Source organism: Lepidochelys kempii, chromosome 10 (assembly GCF_965140265.1).
Source record: "Lepidochelys kempii isolate rLepKem1 chromosome 10, rLepKem1.hap2, whole genome shotgun sequence".
Taxonomy (NCBI): domain Eukaryota; kingdom Metazoa; phylum Chordata; order Testudines; family Cheloniidae; genus Lepidochelys; species Lepidochelys kempii.
This window is the reverse complement of record NC_133265.1, coordinates 83522355-83541341: the sequence shown is the minus strand read 5'-3', so window position 1 is coordinate 83541341 and position 18987 is coordinate 83522355. Positions and strand designations below refer to the sequence as shown.

The window sequence follows — 18987 nt, the reverse complement described above, 5'->3', positions numbered from 1 at the left end:
TTAATGGTCCATTGCAAATTCTTAAAGAAATTAAACTTAAGATACTAAAACTAGTGGATTTTTGTGTTCAGAGTTTGCATAGGTATAAGCTTAAAAATGTTTTAAATATCCAAATAGTAGGTCTTTAAGAAATGACTCTTTCTACATCTATTTCTATAATTGTACATGGCTCTGACTTTGTTCCACAAAAGCTATTTCGTTCTGGGTAAATTAGTTTTCCTCATCTCTAAGAAAAGCAGTAGAGACCATGTGAAATCTTGGCCCCACTGCATTCAGTAAGAGCTTTGATTTCAGTGGCAATGGGGCAAGGATTTCACTTTCTGAAAGGATTCTCCGTGCTCCTTATTCATGTGTATCTGCCACCCCATTTGCAGTAACTTTGCATTTGAATTAAGGCTGTCAAACGGTTTTAAAAAAAAGTCTCAATCACAGTTTTAATTGCATTGTTGAGCAATAATAGAATACCAATTTACATGTAATTATAAATATTTTTGGATTCTTTTCTACATTTTCAAATATGTTGATTTCAGTTACAACATGGAATACAAAGTGAACAGTGCTCACTTTCTTTTTTACATTGCAAATATTTGTAATAAAAAATAAAATAAACACAGAAATAGTATTTTTCAATTCACCTCATACAAGTCTACTCAGTCCTATTTCTTGTTCAGCCAGTTGTTAAGACAAACAAGTTTGTTTACTTTTACAGGAGATAATGCTGCCTGCTTCTTATTTAGGTCACCTGAAAGGGAGAACAGGCATTGGCATGGCACTGTTGTAGCCAGTGTTGCAAGGTATCTACCTGCCAGATATGCTAAACATTCATATTGTTATACCAATAAAATAAAAACCAGCAGGATCTTACTAAAGAGGCAAAGGCAAAATACCACATTTATTGTGAATACAGAAAGAATCACAGTAAGCAGTTAGTTATAGCTATGACATTCCATTCAATCTCATATTTATTCACACATTCATTCATACACACACACACACAGAGGTTCTGCAAGGTTGTTATCATAGTTACCAGCCTTAGAGTTGCTCATGCGAAGCCACTGGCCAGGTGGCCTGGACATGAGGAGGGAGCAGGGCCTTGTCAGATGCTCCTGGAAGTTGGTTTGCAGAATCAGACCCCCAAAGTTCTCACTTTCTAGAGTCTGTTTTTATAGGAATTTCTTCCTAGGCCAGTCTATGGGAATTGCTTCTTCATGCTGTTGCTGAATCAATTAGCAGATAGCACATTCCTGATGGCTCCGTGCTGCTAGATGTTATCTTGTTCTTTGGTTCTCCCATTCTTGAGGCTGTTGGGTGGATTCCAGTCTGCCCTCTGGGGGTCCTCTGGTTATTTCCACTTGACGCCTTCTTCAGCCGATGGACACTGGATTCTTAGGCTGGCACCTCCCTGATCATTCAGTTATTATCCACACCAAGCATCCATCCACATACATCCTCTATCTCTATTTTAATCACAATTGTTAATACAACAAAAGGGCGGGGAGTCTGTGGGTGCTGTTTCTGTTGTTACAGAGTATTGCTTTGAGTCTCTCTCTGTGTGAATTGCTTTGAGAACATACTCTGTCTTAGAATGTACTAACGCAATTAGCAGCTTGCAAGTTTCACACATAGAGGGAGAGAAACAGTACCAAAAACCAAGAGACCTCTTAATTAGTAATACCCTGGAATTTAAACTATGGGGAATCAAACTCATTTGTGATTTTAATACAGAACTTCTTTAATATGATCCAACATAATGACCCTTCATGCTTCGACATGTAGACTCTATAAAGTTTTACATTATTTTGTTTTTGAGTGCAGTTATGTAAAATAAATAAAAATAGTTCTACATTTGTAAGTTGCACTTTAACAATAGAGATTGTACAACAGTACTTGTATGAACTGAATTGAAAAATACTATTTCTTGTTTATAGTGCAAATATTTGTAATCAAAAACAGTAATATAAAGTGAGCACTGTACACTTTTTGTATTGTGTTGTAATTGAAATCAATATATTTGAAAATGTAGAAAAGAATCCAAAAATATTTATAACAACTTTAAATTGGTATTCTGTTTAACAGCACAATTAAAACTGCGATTAATCACAATTATTTTTTAATCTAGCTAATTTGTTTTGCATTTATCGCTTGAGTTAACTGTGATTGACAGCCCTAATTTAAATCATTACTTTTGAAATCTTAAATGCTGTACAGGAGGTATTGATTAAAAATCCAGGACAGAATGCATGTGGGGAGGAAGCTTAGCACAATACGTTGCTTATTGGGTCAGAAACAGATTGAAAAGTATCTGAGTGAAGCAATCAGTGCCTTGCCCTCGTCGTCAATATAAGTATGGACTACACTAAATTATCTTCTTCATGCTGTAGATTTAAATGCTGACAATGAAGGAAATGTTAATATTGTGAAGCAGATACCTCCAAATCCTCCTCAGCTCTTGATTCCTGAACAAAATTTGGAAAGTAAAAAAGAACACAAAATTAAAACTGAACTTGGAAAACAAGCTCCAAAGGATAGAGTTGGTGAATTCCAGAAGATGAAGCAAAGTAAGTTAGTCAATACCATTGTACTTCAATACCTTGGGATGCATCTGTCTTTTCATTTGTATCTATTGCAATAACACTCATTAAAAACAGTGACCAATTGTGTGGGTGGCCTTATAGAAATTAAACATGCAGAAAATTTAAATATGTAAAGATATTACTACAGAAAGTACATTCCTTAATTTTCTTAAGACAATAGCATGTTACTATTAGAGAGATTAGTTTTAATTATTAAACTATCTTTATGGGTATTAAAAATGTAGAAATTTATAACAAAATTTACATTTTAAATAATTAAGTATGAAGACATTCAATCAAAATATTAAAATCAGTTTGTATTTTGCAAGTAGACAGCTGCTTGTATCTATCAATATGACTTAACTCCGTTTTAACTTTTTCTTCTTAGTGGCTATGTCTTGAATGCTCTTAACAAAGAAATAGTTTGGTACTATAATGGGGGAGGAAATTGACTTGGTTTGGTTGCTTTTTGCATATTGTTGAAAAACTTGTTCTGTTCCAAACATATCATCCAGAAGAACCCTTATGTTGCCTTATGTCCATGTTGGAGAATTGTTTTTATTCTGAGAGAAGCAAGTTGCACTTAATGTGCAGAATGAGTTGTTGTCCTGCCAAGGATGGATTAGTGGGCAGAGTGTAGGTGAAACAAAGGTGCATCACAAATACAATTTCACGTGGCTCTGTAATTTATCATGTGGACTGCATGTTGTGTGTTACACACATAGTATGTTTTGTGTTATTTCATCTTTAAATTGTAGTTTTCAGTCTTTGAAACATCAAGTTTTTCATGTTAGCATTGAGGATACTCTGCTCTTCAGTACATCTTAACCCAGTTATTTTTCAAGACCTAATTTCATCTGTTTAAGAATTACTTGTTTACAATGCCTTTGGGGTGAGAAAAGGCCATTTACAATAACTTTAGCACTGTATTTTATTTTGTCTTATTTTCCTGGGAAGTCTCTTCTTCTTGTAAATCTGTTGACATTTAGTAGCGTTAGAAGCTCAAGGTTGCACTGGCATGAGCATTTACATTGATTTTATATATTTCATCCAGGTTTTTTTTCCCTTACATCAAAACAAAGCTCTTCAAACTTTTCAGATGAAAAGTTCCCTGTGAAGTGTGGTTCTATGTACTGGGATAGGTTTTGTACTTCCTCTTAAAATCCCAGATTTGTGCTCTTTATAAAAAAAAACAAAAAAAAAAAACACAAAAACTCTTCTGCTTGCTTGTGTTTTTTTCCAATTGAAAAGCATTTTATAAACATATATCTGTAAAAATAAGTGACTTTTGTTTACTGTTGACTTTTTAAAAGCACATTATCCAAATGGTGTGCATGTTATTCATGGAAGAAACAAAAGACAAGTTTTTTTGATTAGACATTCTTAAATCTACTTCTGAATGTGAAGCTTTAGAACAGTGAAAACTAACTTGTCTATAGTAAGTCTGAAGCACTTGGGCTGCTTTTAGGCAGGAAGGGTATAACAATTCTTTTTTTTTTTTTTTTAAAGTAAAGCAGAATCAATTAAATGAATGAACTGACTTTGATTCAGAGTAATTATTTTGCATACCTAACAAAATGTGAACTGGACAAACTTTCTCCAACAGTGCATTGTAGTCTATTATTCTAGTAGGAACAAATATCTAAAGATACTGAAATATTTAGTTAATGGAATTCTTGTGTTGACTCTTTGGTTTCCCTTGCCTTTTGGAAGGGAACACTGTTGCTATAGAAGACCCCAAAGAACAGCTACTTTTCCTATAGCCTGTTCTTTCTTTCTTTGACTGATTTGTCCACATGTATTCCAGTTTTTGTGACTTGCAAGCAGTGAACTCGTGTTCAGTGTCACTGAAAAATGACTGTATGATAGCTCTTCCAAAGAACATATCAGACCTGGAGCTCTCTACCAAGGATTAGTGCTGGGTAAAGGTGTGACCTGAACTCCAGCTAGCTGTTCTACACATCTGAGATTGGAACACCTTAGTGAAACTGCAGAAGCTGCTTGAGCTCTGGGAGAGTAGGTTCTGATCTGTTTAGGTGGGTCCCAATGTTCTACCTCAAACATGTTCTAATGCAGTCCAGAACCCATTTAGATAGTGTGACAGGGTCGGGCCAGATGGCTACAGGAGAGTAATAGAAGGCAGATATATTAGCCCCAGGTTAAGTAGGTCCCTTTTCCGTGGGTAAGGTAACAGGGAAGGTTCCAGAACAATCAGGAACCTTCTGGAGACAATTAAGACAGACAGGCTGATTAGAACACCTGCAGCCAATCAAGAACCTGCTAGAATCAATTAAGGCAGGCTAATCAGGGCACCTGGGTTTAAAAAGGAGCTCGCTTCAGTTTGTGGTGCACTGTTTTTGAGCTGGGAGCAAGAGGTACTAGGAGCTGAGAGTGAGAACACGTACTGTTGGAGGACCGAGGAGTACAAGCATTATCAGACACCAGAAGGAAGGTCCTATGGTGAGAATAAAGAAGGTGTTGGGAGGAGGCCATGGGGAAGTAGCCCAGGGAGTTGTAGCTGTCACACAGCTGTTCCAGGAGGCAGTCTAGACAGCTGCATTCCGCAGGGCCCTGGGCTGGAACCCTGAGTAGAGGGCGGGCCCGGGTTCCCCCCAAATCTCCCAACTCCTGGTCAGACACAGGAGGAGTTGACCTGGATTTCGGGTTCACGAAAACGGCCAAACTGAGGGCTGCCGTGAAGCTCCAAGGCGAGCAAATCCGCCAATAAGTGCAAGAGCCACCAAGGTAGAGGAGGAACTTTGTCACAACTGGTTTTGGGTACAAATGGGCTATCCTTTCACTCTACCAAATGCCAGAAACACTCTAGGTGAATTCCTGAATGTTCTTGTTCAATCCAAACAGTAAGAGAGAGTCCTGATTACATCTTAAAAGTATGTAATCTAGCTTCCACCCCTGACTGGTATGAGGCTTGGGGAAGAAAACTAGCAGGTGGATCGCTTATTTAGGTGAAAGTCGAGGACTACTTTAGGTGAGGGCAGGAAAATTGATCCTGTGGTTCTGTGTGGTTGTCGTCTGTGCTGTCAAACCTGCTGATGGGAGTGGAGGAAGGGTCAGAAGGTTGTCTCCTCTGGGACCTCTCCCTCTTCCTTGGAGGCTGTGTTATCTGTTGGCCTGTATTGCTTCCTCCTGGAGGTGGGGCTGTATGCCCCCAAAGAGCACAAGGTGGCTCATGAGTCTTTTAGCATACGTAAGGCCTCATTGGTATGGTACTGAGAAGGTTATGATCCTTGAACGATGGCTCCTTAGTGGTCATTTGGGCCTTCTTCAGAATACTGGACAACTGCAACCAAGATGCTTTGCATGTAGTAGTTGGGGTTGCTATGGTGCTTATTGACATCTGAGACATCTAAGGATGCTTGTAAGGAGGTGCAAGTTACCAGTTGCTCCTCAATGATGAGTCTTAAGTTCTTTCCTATTTTCCTGAGGGAGTGTCTCAATAAAATGATGTTCTGGCCCAATTCAGGAAGTTGTATCTAGCCGAAAGTTTTTGGGAGTTTGATAGGTGTGTCTGTAAGTTAGCTGAGGAATGGGCTTTACAGCCAGAGAGGTGTTGCTTTGGGTGGTCTCTATTTAGACCTCTTTGGGACAGCTGCAACTACCAAGGATCCAGGTATGGGGTGATTATAGAAATACTAATACCCTCCAATGGGACTTGGTAGTGCCTATCTGTCTTCTGTGACGTGGGTGTCACTGATCTTTGGGTCTGCCATAGATCCCTTGTTTATTCCAAGAAACCTTTGATATTTTGGCATTGACAGTCTTCTAGAAATTGAATATGGAATGTCAAGAAGTATGTGCAACTTCTCTTGTGCTATTTCTACTGGAATTTCCAAGATATCAGCCATTCATTGGAGGTGCTCCTGGAAGATCCAGTAATCACCTGACTGGGTTGGAACAGTTGGAGTGACAGCTTCATTAGGTGATACTGTATTGCCATTGGGATAGGCTGGACATCTGTCTCTTGAAGAAATTTTTGGTCTAAATCCTGGTCCAGATATTGGGAAGTATGGTGCACCAGTCGCCCTTCTTGATGTGGTCTAAGATGTGAGGGAGGACCTGGTTTTGGAGACAGAAACAGTTGATGAAACTTTCTGTTGTTGCGTCTCGCAACGGCCCCAGAATGGCTATGATTGTACCTGTTTGGGATGTGGTACTGTTGGCCAGAGAGGATTCCCCAAGAGGGCCCAGGGATGAGCTCCCTCCCTCCCCTTCACCTCCTGTTGTCCTGTGGAATTTTGTCCATGTCAGAATGGCTTGGCTCAAAATGAGGAGAGCATGGTAAGTATGTGGGTGACATCTCTACTTTACTTGGCTGAAGTCGAGGAGGGAAGAGTATATGTCCTCCAGAAGTGGAGCCATTCTCTCAGACAGTGTAGATGGTTCCTAAATATCTTGTGTACAAACTGAGGTGGTTGACCCAGATGCCCCCAGAGCTAGGAGTTTTTTATTAGTGGCCAGCAATGGCAATTCTGGGAGGCTGGTTACTGTTAAGTCTCCTGGTACCAAAAAGATCTGCTCTGGATGTGCATCTCACACATTAGCAGGTAACATGGTAGGTGGTTTGTTGCCGGATGTCTCAGTGCCGGTGCTTTGGTACTAGTCAAGGCATGTACCAGCTCATGAAACAGTGCAGAGGCCATCTGGAAACCTGCTGGTGTTGAGGTGTCAGTGGCACAACGGGTCTCAAACTGTCTCCTACTCTACTGGGTGCTGATGAGGGAGATCTGTCTCTCCTATCCCTTTGAGAGCAGTGTTCTTTCCTCCTCTCTCCTCAGAACTCTGCAGCGAGGAGAGTTTGGAGGTTTTTGCTGATTCTGTGATGGATGTATGGAACTTGCTTGATGAGGCCTGGACCCAGGGCTTGCAGGAGCACTAACTGACACTGTCTACTGTGGCTTGGAGGATACCCTCAGGGACCTTTCCATGAGGAAAAGTTTTAGGTGGGATTCCCTCTGTGTGTTTGTGTGTGTCTGAAAAAGCATGACATTGAGCACTTGAGCAATATGTGTGCTTCAGTGAGGCAGAAGAGGCACTTTAGGTGTCCATTATTAATATGAATAGTGACTTTGCAAGAGGGACAGGATCCTGGGGATTTTGATTTCACCACGTCCAGGTGGTACTGTACTGGAGCATCTCTCATCTAAATTTTTTTTTTTGCCAATGAGTTTAAAACTTTTACTAATCTACCTAAAGAATTATAACTACAATACTGACTTAAAAACTTGATAGAGAAGGAAACTGCACAGTGCTCAGCATGGGTTCCAGCTTGTCTTTGGTAGTAAGGAGATGGACAGCCACAACCAGCCTTCAACCCTTATGCCTTTGGTGACAAGGCTCAGGTGAGGCCCCGGGGGACGGTGCTGTTCAGAAGAATCCAACTTTGTATGCATGGTGGGAGGGGAGGCATGCACACCAGAAGTGGAATACTTGTGGACAGTTTCCTAAACTGTAATGGTTTTGTAGGAGCGGTTACTTAGCTTGTTTCCATACCTAGCTGCAATCAGCTCATTCAAGAAAAAGGGCAGATGATGGATCATATAAATATAATAATTTAGCTCTTGGTGCTTCTGAGAGTCCATAGCACTTTACAAATATTAATATAACAAAATATCAAGCTTTTGCAGGGCACAATGTAAAGAGTGAGAGTTTAAGTAAAAGTGAAATCTCCAGGAAATCTGTTTTGTAAATTAACAGAATTCTCACTACAAGCTTTAAGTGGGAAAAACTCAACACCTAACCTACATGACCAGTTTACTGAAAGCTTTTGTTTTCTTGTTGGGTGCAGTGGTCCCTTATTTTTGTAATATCTTTTGGAATTTTCTATAGCACCTTTTTACCATAATATCAAAATCTATATTTTTCTTTTTCTCTTGTAGTACAGTGATATGGTACACTGCTTGGTTTAGTTTATCCTTTGTTTAGATTGTTAAACCCTTTGGAACAAGGAGTGTGTCTCATACCTCGGATGTGCATATAACAGCTAGCACAGCAGAGCTCTGATCTCATTTGTACTTCCATAATACAAATAAATAATAAGCCTCTGTGCTTCCATAATACAAATAAATAATAATCTTGTCACAACTTGTAGGAACACCTGGGTATGTTAACTAAAAAGAAAAGTAACTCTCATGCCAAGCTCAATCTCTGAAAATTGAATATTTTTAAATATACTACAGATTTCCTTGACATTGATCGGAAATTATATGCCCTTATTTTTAAGTTGAGAAACTTGGTGTGCAATATCAGTGAAATTCATTTTTTTTTATCTTTTTAAGGACTTGAATGGTTTTCATTGCCAATTTTACTGTCCTGTTGAATCATACTTGGTCTGCTTTATTTTATTTTTTTTTTTATTTTTTTGAACACTAGAAATTGGTCCAAACATTTCATCTCCTGCTTTCATATTTTACATTGAGGCTTAACTTTTAACAAATTTTCAAAATGATTGATGTTTTTCATGTGTCTTATATACTGATACTGAAATTTGATTTTTTTTAAACATTTAAGCAGAGTGTCATGCAATTGAGATTAAACTATTTCTATTCACGTATCAATGGACAAAATACTGTATTATACGAATATTTGAAATCAGGAAAATTTAATGGAACTATAGCCATGGAAGTTGTTTGAATCTCCAACAAAAAATTTCCCCAAAGTGAGTATGTTCTTAATAGCAAATTAAGGTTCATCTGTGCATATGAATCTCTTTATTTGATAGTATTTATAACTAATTTCAACTAAACCAACCTAATAGGCTGTTTAAAAATAAACAAATATAGACTATTCTGTTTAGTCTTCTACTAAAGCTGGGCATATGTAAATAAAATAACATTGGAGGCGAGTTGAGTGTATTAAAAGATCATTTTGTGTCCTTACATGTGTTCCATATAGTTTTATCCTTTTAGAAATTCTGAAGGGCTTGGCATTTCTTTGAAACAAGGGTATGGAACTCCCTTTTAACTTTTTTATCAAGTGGCACTTGTCCACCTTATTGTGCCTTCTGGCTGTTCACAAAACCCATTCTGTTGGTGGACTGAATATCTGAACCACTTGGGGCCCTTCCTAGTCCTGTAACATGTAAGTAGATGGCATACCAGTCTATCTACGTGCTATTTGCTACAGAATAAAGCCTCAGATAGTAAGAAATCTTACAGTAATGTCCCAAATACACACTTAAACAATGACTCTGCAAAGCTAGAAAACAATCGAACAATGAAAAAATGCAGAACCTATAGTCTTGTTATATCAGTTGGCACTGTGCCATCTGTTGGCCATAGATACTCTTCTTAGAGGGAAATTTTTATTCAAAAATACAATTTTCTGATGTTTCTGGCACATGATGGCTACAAGTCAGTACCACAGAATCACTTGGGTTGATAGAAACTCCTGTTTGTCCTCAGATATATTGCTTCATTGTGGCACAGTGGGTTTAATTATTCTTAAATAAACTCGATAAATATTTATCCATTCTAGCCTTCAATATCTGCCACAACTCTTTAGCAGCTATGTTCTGTTTCCTACCTGTGTGCCTCAGTTTTTAACCTGAATTATCTGACTGTAGGTTATGCTAATTTTGGCTGACTAAAGTTGATCTATTCTCTTCATATTTGAAAACTTAACACATGTACTTCTCTCCTGAGTTCTGACCTTTATTTGTTTAAAATGCAGTACCAAGAATACACGCAGTAATTAACTTAGTGCTAATTAAAGCAGTTGTCTCTAACATCTTTTTGATACATTCAGCATTTCACACTCGTATCTAAATGACTTTTTTGCTTGTGAGCTGGTCATAATTTTTTCTAACCTGTTATATGAAACTATATTTGTGAGTCGTCTTATATATGGATTAATTTTGAGAAGTTCTGAGAATAGGTCGGTACCGCTCAATAGACATGTGCACTACCTGTGATTGCTCAAATAAGAAACATGGTATTGTTTCTGTTCCCTGTGGGTTTTCTGTTTTTTTTTTTTTTTAAATAAATGCATGTAGTACATACCTGTGCATGTAATCTTCCAATTTCCTTGTATAAGACTTAGAAACTTTCTGTGGACACTTGTGCCAGTTAAACTCAGATTTGCTTTCTGTGAATATTAGTGCAATAAAAAAAATGTACAAACATAGCTGAAGAGAACTCACTTAAAAATTCAAGCAAATATTTGTGGAAAACCTTACTCAGTATTTGCCAATCTCTGTTAATCACATGTTACTGTACACAATGAAGCATTAGCTTTTCCTAAAACAATGCCACTCTGTCAGATCATCCACTGCACGCACACTTTTCTCTGATACTAATGTTGAAGTGGCATTCTCCCATTCAGTTTTTCTGCATTTAATTGCTTTTTACATATGTGACTTTTCATCTGTCATGATTGTGATATAAACAAATCTCAATTTTCTGCTCATCTCGAATATATAAAGATTGTATTGCATTTTAATCTAGTCTCCAGTTGCAATCCTTCCAGGTTCATATCTGCGAATTTGATTAGCATATTGCACTCCCTCCTCCAAGTAGTTGACAAATTTGTTGAATTGTAGTGGACTCGGACCCCCCGGATACTCAACTGAACACCTGTTCTCAATTTGACATTAAACCATTCATCTTTCCTCATATATTTTTAGTTTGTGTATCCGTTTTGTAGTTCCAACTAATTCACATTTTTATAGTACTTTATTTCATTATGGAACTATTCCTCATACCCGTTTAAAAGCTTAAGATATTTACTATATTTTTGAAACCTTTTAATCATAACAAGAAAGTTAGTATAAAGATATACTAACTACATAGTTCAACAAAAATATTCAAGACTCCACACAGATCTTCGTTGGATTGGACCCACAGACAGCATGGTGCACTCAAGAGACTAGCTGAATTCCTTTTGCAGTATTTATACTTCACCACTGTGAGCAGAAAACCACCAATGTGCTTTCTAAGGAGAAGATTTTTTCAATTTTTGCCAATGTGATGGTAAAAGTCAGGCAAATCTAACTTCAGAATTCTTCATTGTCATGGATAAATCCTGGCATTCGAGGAAAAGTGAATGGTATTTCTGGGTCTTCCTATATGGAGCCTTCTATTGAAACACTTTTTTTTCTCCAAATTGTGAAGCCCATAGTAACCAAATGCTGTAAGAGCTAGCTGGCATGTGCCACTGACCAGCAGAATTCTCCAAACTCCTTTTAAATAATCAAGTAAATCTTTTTGCATGGAGATGTTTTCATAAAACAGTATTCGTTTTTCACAACTGACATGGCTACGAGGACTGAAGAATCTAACCTATGATCTGCTTTGTTAGAATCCTTTCTTTTCTTTCCTTTCCTCTTTGCTTCTGACTTAATCCTTTGCCTACTTCACAGGCCGATTCTTTGATGAGAATGAATCCCCTGTTGATCCGCAGCATGGCTCTAAATTGGCGGATTATAATGGGGATGATGGTAACGTGGGTGAGTATGAGGCAGACAAGCAGGCTGAACTTGCCTACAATGAGGAAGAGGATGGTGATGGTGGAGAAGAAGACGTCCAAGGTGAGCTTGGGCCTTGTCTCCATCCCACTAAAGAAAAATCTACACTGAGTTTACTTGTTGAATTTGTGTACAGCTCCAATATTACTAGCTAATCAAAACTGCCTTAGCATAAAAGAAATTTTCTTCAGGCAGTCTTTCACTTACTGTTTCAAAACCAACCTTATAACGGTTTTCAATACAGTATATTTTAACATTGTGTAAATCTTTGAAAGAATCTGCTTTATTATGCTAGTAAAGTTAGCATGACTGAAATTTCAGGAACAGTTTTATTTGCCTTCAATAATCAGGAAGTCTCATAGCTAGTTATTTTGAACATACATGCTTCTGCATTTATTAAAACAATTTCAAAGGCATATTAACATGTATTTTGAGACTACTACTTATATCTGTAGTATTCACAACTATCTTAGGGTGTTACATGTTTTATGATCAGCAAATTATCAGCACTTAGTAGCTAAAAACTATACTAAACATTTTTGTGCTTAATACACAGATTCAACAGACATTCAATTTACCCTATTAACTTCAAAACTAGTTAACTCAGTGATAGTCTAATATCCACTTATATGTGCATGCCTCCATCTTTTGTTCTGCGGGCACTTCAGTGTATTGACTGTTCATAGAATCATAGAATATCAGGGTTGGAAGGGACCTCAGGAGGTCATCTAGTCCAACCCCCTGCTCAAAAGCAGGACCAATCCCCAATTAAATCATCCCAGCGAGGGCTTTGTCAAGCCTGACCTTAAAAACTTCTAAGGAAGGAAATTCCACCACCTCCCTAGGCAACGCATTCCAGTGTTTCACCACCCTCCTAGTGAAAAAGGTTTTCCTAATATCCAACCTAAACCTCTTCATGGCATGTTTCCAATTACACTATTAATGTTGTATGGTAGTGTAGTAGTAGTTTGTGAAAAGTTTGCACAATTTTATGGAGAAATTGTTTCAGGTACTTTATCTCCAGCTAAAAGAAAATTGCATAAGACAAAATATTTTGAAGTTTTATAGGTGCCTGTTCTTGATCATCTTATTGTAACCGCATATTCTTTTCCTGAAAAGTTCCCAGATAACAGGGTTTGTACAGCAGGAAATAAATTTGAAAGACTTTCTTCTACGCGTAGTTAATAGAGACCCTAAATATGGTTAGAACCAACCGACTCCTGTAGCTGTGCACTTAAATATGCATCATGCTGTGGCCGTGTTGGCGTGGGGAAGCTAATGAACAGGTGAAGGAGTACGTAAGTACAGATGAGAACTTTGAGCAATGAATTAACTTACTGACAAACAAAGCTTACTGCTGCTCTTCCAGCATGAGGCTCCTGTTGCGGTTTTGATCAGCGGTGACAGGTGCATTTCTAAATGCTCTGGATTACTGTCTTCAGTTCTGTCCGTAAAACCCACTTTGTATCTTCGATTTGGAGATCTGACCTAGTAGAATACATAGCCTGTTTGTTTTATTGCCATTGACTTATAGAAGTATGGGATTTCTGCTCTTAACCATACATCTTGTAAAGTTAAGGAAAGAGTTCTATCTAGACACTCATGTGTAACTGTCTAAACCATGCATTCAGATTTTCAAAATTAGGAGCTTAAAGTTAGGCTTCAGTCTGGCTTTTGAAAAGAGATGAGCATCCAACAGCTCCCTCAGTAGGTACTTGTTGGATGCTCATCTCTTTTGACAGCTCAGGCTGGTGACTAAATATGACTCCAGTTTTTTAAAACCTTGGCCATATTGCCTAGCTTTTCATTTTAGTCCCTACAATACTATGACCACTCTTAAATCTCCTCAAAGTGCTAGTTTTCTGTATTCTACTCAGTATGGTCCGCTCTCTCTCTCTCTCTACTGCTGTGCTCTATGAATCATAAATTAGAGATGGGGGGAAAACTGATTAGGTCATCTAGTCCAATGCTATGGACCAGTGCAGGATTGTTCCCCCTGCAGTATGCAGCTCTTGCTCAACTGACTAGATCAGTGTGTGAGTTCTTAGGTTGGATTCAGTTTTGACTGACCTTTCAATACTAACCCAGTGTCGTAGTGGTTTGTATTCTACAGAGCAAGTGATGAGATTGAGTACACATAACTTGTGTTGCATGCCATTATAAACAGCATATTTTAGTATACTATTCTGTACACCAGTTCTTACAGCACGATTCTATAAGGTATGTTGGTGGGAAATTGAAAAGTTAGAGGCACAGAGAGCTGTGGTTAAATTGTATTTATTCAAATAAGCCTTGGGTTGTAAATTGCTTTAACTTGTTTGTACTTAATATCGATTTGGATCAGCTGGTGGCAAAGAGAAATTGCTTTGTAAAAGTCTTGGACGTTTACAGATATGATGCCTGACAATTCAGTAATCTGGGTTCTGCGGCTTTATTTTGGACTAGCAGATAGGAAACTTAGATTTTTGGAACTCATACTGTATACATCAAAAGTGACAGTGGGCTTAATTTTTGTCAGTAAAGGTCAGTGTGTTAACTTGTGAGCATCTGCCTGAAAAGAAGAGTAGCAGATATGATCTCTACAGGTTCAAGATGAAAGAAGTGGCTTGGAACTGAAGGGAAAAGGAATGACAGCTGGGTATTTGCTCTGTTTTTCTGTGTGCTGGTTATTTGCCTGATTTTGGTGTACAGATCAATGGCAGGGAAAAGCCAACAATACTTTGCTCAGGGGAAGCATTAAAAATGTGTTTAGTCAACACGCTTTTTGGTGACATGGCTTCATTGTTGTAATGAGTGGAAGGGAAAAATCTCAATGGTCTTTGGCTAAAGTGAAACCGAAATGTTTTTGGAAAATATTCTGTGGCTTTAAAGGCAAAGCAGAAAGTATTGTAGGTACAAACAAATCAAGTTAAGCAGCTCTTGTTTTTTATCACAAAATGTTTATATTCCAGGTTGTATTTAATAGCAATATCAGTGTTTGAAAATTCCACATTCGTATAAGAGACATCACCCAGGGGATGCAGTCTTCTTGAGTGGCTTTAATTGTTTAATAATTCTTGACACCTGTATTATGAGTCTTTGGCTCAACTGAAATACCCCTGAGCCAATGGCAGCCTGGTTTCATTGTAATGCGCATTTCACAGAGGTTAAATTTGAGACTTGGACTATTGCAGTATGTAATAGAACGGTAAGACTCCTTCCAGAATTGTTAGAAGGATATTACCATTAAAAAACTGAAATTTTCCAGCTTGCAAATGCAAAGTACTTTAGGAAGGAAGATTTCAGTGTGAACTTTCTGAATAAGACACATTTTGAGGAAAGATCTAATTAAACCTCTTCCAGCAGTGAAACTTGCCCATGTTACTTCTAGGAATGGGAGGGATGCAACAAATTTGGAGAAGGGGAGCTCTAAGCTTTGAAATATCTTTCAGAATTTGCCATTGCTGTATTTGGAACTTCAGCTTTCTTGGTTTGAAAGCAGGAAGGAAAAGGCCAGAGCCCCATGTTAGGTTGGAAAGAAGAAATAGAACAGGACAGTAAAGTTTGACAATTGCTGTGGTAGGCTGTTAGGGTATTGGAAAGTTTGGTGAAAGTGAGAACTCCTCTTCCCTTCCCGTGATTGAGGATGAAGTTACAAATCTATCAAAAGCCTACCAATCAAAGGCTGATATGAAGGATACAATCCTCTATGCAGTGTTCACACATGGTATCTGATTAGAAATTCGACCACTTTGCAGCATCTGGAATTAGCAGTGGGGTTGGGCATTTCCCTTGGATCTCACCCTCCAAAGAAATCTTTCATCTCTACCTCTGGCTAATGTCTGGCTTAAAATATTTTTTTCCCCAAGTCCTGAGCAGGTAAATGTCATAAATGACATGGTGGATATCAGTCAGATGATAACCTTTCTGGATAACTGCATTCATCTTTTGAGCAGAAAGGGATAACTGAGAATTTTATCATGGGCAGTATGATGATATTGAAGATGAACACACAACAAAGATTGAATTGACCTGAAGATGAAAGAAAAATATAAAACCGTATTAGAGCTAATATATAAAATATAAGACTGAAACTTAGAGTTTGCTGTTTAAAGACTTCATAAGACACTGTACTATGGTGTCTTAGAAGCACAAATGTGAACTTTAATATAGCAGACTTCAAAAACACTGATTAAAAGTACAATTTGAAATACTGGGCATGGATTCCACTGCTTCACAATTGACTGTGCCAAAGATTTTTGGAGTGTTCCTCCCTTTTATGCTCATGAGGAAGAGAGAGAAGAAATGTATAGCTTGGTTCATTATCAGACCATATACAGCTTTTTTGGCAGTGGGAGCTAGAGGCAAGAGTGTAACTTTTCTGCATGAGGTACACAGTTTTGTTGTGTGGTGTTTTTTTCTTGTAATGCACTGTCTGTGAAGGTGGGGGAAAATGGAGAAGGCACAAAGTCTCATTCTTCTGGAAAGGATTTGGATTTAATAGGATTGTCTGGCCCATTTAAAAGGGACATTCTCAACTGATAAATATAACCAGTCCTAGAATGTCTTAAAATCAATCAAATCTCTGAAACTCAGCACTCCAAAATAAGGGTATCTAGCACCATCAAAATCCCACTTCTTCAGCAGAGGCAAACCAAAAAATGAAGACCACTGGGTTTGTAATTAGATATAGCCATCATGGCATCTCTGGCATGTCTAGTCTATTCTTGTGAACAGGCTGGTTTAATGTAGTGTGCACCCATGTCAGTATCCACATATATCTGTAACCCGATGTGTTCTGGAAAGCTATTTTTAAATGAGTTTCAGTAGTGATCATTTAGTTGTATATTAATTTGGATCTGAATATTTCATTTGCAGATGATGAAGAGAAAGAACTTCAAATGGACCTTGGAGACTATAGAAAGTCACGCTTCAATGATGTGCTTTAAAGCCTGAATTAAAATCTAAGAGAATTTGCAACAGAACTGAAGCACTGCAAAACTGAACCATTTTTGTTTCAGTAATCCTTAAGATGGTAATAAAGAAACAATAATAGGGTTACTTAAAATAAATTTACTTAATGTTAGTTAAGTAATGGAAGGAGACACAAAATGCTGTGTGTATATATGTACATAGTTGTACTATTGCAAATTGTATTATCAAAATGACATTTCTGTTCTGTTATAGTGAGCCAATTAAATTTAAAGACTGTACCTTACCTGTAATCTTTGCTTTTAAAACAAACTAATATATTATCAATTTAGTCTGAATTGTTTCTGCAAATTAGGAAATCTTGTAAACTGGAGAACTTGTACAGTTTGTATCTTACATATGGAAGAAATATACTGTGGAAACAATTGGACAGCCGAAGGACTTCTTTTATACAGGAATATATCATCTGTATGAATGAAAATACCCCTTGTTTTCCATGGGTGCTGTATTTTGTATTTTGCAGGTAAGCTTTCAATTGAGACAACTGAATGAAAATGTGTAAAAATATTTATGGGTTGCACCTTCCTTAATAAATTAAGGACAGAGATAGGTGACTGAAACATTCTACAGCAACTTTCTAGAAATCCGAGCCATTTAATCCTAGCACACAGTGACCAAAGTTTATATCCATAGTTGGAAATCAGTGATATTAGAGTATTAGTAACTTCATCCATGATGGAAGAGGTATGGCTAGCTGATTTCACCAGTCAAACTAAAAACTGAATCAGTATTTTAAAACTTCCCTTAACAAAGCTGTAGGAAACTTATTTGCTAACACCTTTAAAGGGTACAAGTGTTTCTTAAATTAGAAGTAGTCTACAACAGTTCTGTATAAATAGCTCACATTAGAGAAAACTAAAGGAAAGTATGTGCAGTCTTTGCAATCACGAGATATCATATGAACCCTCTTAATTTCATGAACAGCTCAAGTCTGTCATTTTAATTTAAAGTTTAATACTCTGATACAGATCTCTTCAAACATTTGACATCTGCACTGTTGCTTTTCTATTTCAGAAGAGTTTGTACTTGTTTGTATTCTGGGTTGAAATACTTTCTGAATTCCACAGAAATGGTTAAAAGAAAAGGAGTACTTGTGGCACAGAAATGGTTGTTTATTTACAGTAAGTTCAAATTTAAGGTTAACGCTACCTGTCTCTCAAAAAGGGCTACTGGGAATAGAATTTATGGGGCCTATGACGGGGTGATTGTACTTTGCTATCTCTGTACTCAGGTTCAAATTTAAAATAGCATCGTATTACATTTAAGGTTCATTGTGGTGATTAAGTGAACATTTTGAATAAATTTTGAGTAAATAGTAAAAGGTCATCAGGTTTTTTTACTTCAGTAACAATTCGTAGTTATACAATAACTTCCTGAAAACAAAGCTTTGAGAAGATTCTGCTTAAGCAGCTGACTTTTTTTTTTTTTTTTTTTTTGGAAGACTTGAGCTTTGTCAACTTAAGCCAGGACTATTCATTACACACTTTAAAAATATTGCATGATGTGAGTATATTTTCAACATGAAAATAAAAAGCTGAACCTGCTCAGTGAGATGCCATAACAATACCCCATTACGATACAAATCTTAAAATTCTAAATTTGCAGTCTTCAGTAGATAACACTGTACTTTGTACACTGCAAGATTTTACTTAAGATGCTTTCAAAATGTAACTTTTGTCCTGAATGAGGTGTTCAAGATTCAGTTACTGAAACCATTTATTGGGTTCTAATAAATTAAGCTAAGTTTTCACTGTCTCATTATTGGCTTTGTGGGCTATTTTAGACAAATCGTATGTATCTGAAGTTAATTCTTTTCACCTCGACTTCTTGTGTGTGGTGTTGGGTTTTGTTTATTTTTGTACTGGATTAATGTCTTCATAAAAGTGATGGATTGCTGAATACTAGCCATGCGTAAGCAAATGATGTGAAAGCTGCTGTTTATATGCCAACCAGAATAGTTAT

At 37.4% G+C, this 18987-nt stretch overlaps 2 protein-coding genes across 7 annotated transcripts in view; both read left to right on the top strand.

Annotated features, from left to right (window-relative positions):
• GOLM2 (golgi membrane protein 2) overlaps positions 1-18773 on the top strand; it is a 31779-nt gene extending 13006 nt beyond the window's left edge. Inside the window, exons 8-11 of one of the 4 annotated variants that reach the window (XR_012154122.1) lie at positions 2382-2558; positions 11950-12117; positions 16912-17488; positions 18040-18773. Coding sequence is in view for 2 of the 4 variants with exons in the window: in XM_073304559.1 (XP_073160660.1) it covers positions 2382-2558; positions 11950-12117; positions 16912-16982 (416 nt within the window). In the remaining 2 variants the exon portion in view is untranslated. Of the gene's footprint in view, positions 1-2381; positions 2559-7369; positions 9250-11949; positions 12118-16911 lie in introns of those variants that run through there. The other 3 variants (XR_012154123.1, XM_073304559.1, XM_073304560.1) reach the window with 3 other exon arrangements.
• The window catches only part of CTDSPL2 (CTD small phosphatase like 2), a 103718-nt gene continuing 87205 nt past the window's right edge, over positions 2475-18987 (top strand). Inside the window, exon 1 of one of the 3 annotated variants that reach the window (XM_073304551.1) lies at positions 2475-2558. The gene's annotated coding sequence lies outside the window, so the exon portion shown is untranslated. Of the gene's footprint in view, positions 2559-16987; positions 17069-17407; positions 17489-18987 lie in introns of those variants that run through there. The other 2 variants (XM_073304552.1, XM_073304548.1) reach the window with 2 other exon arrangements.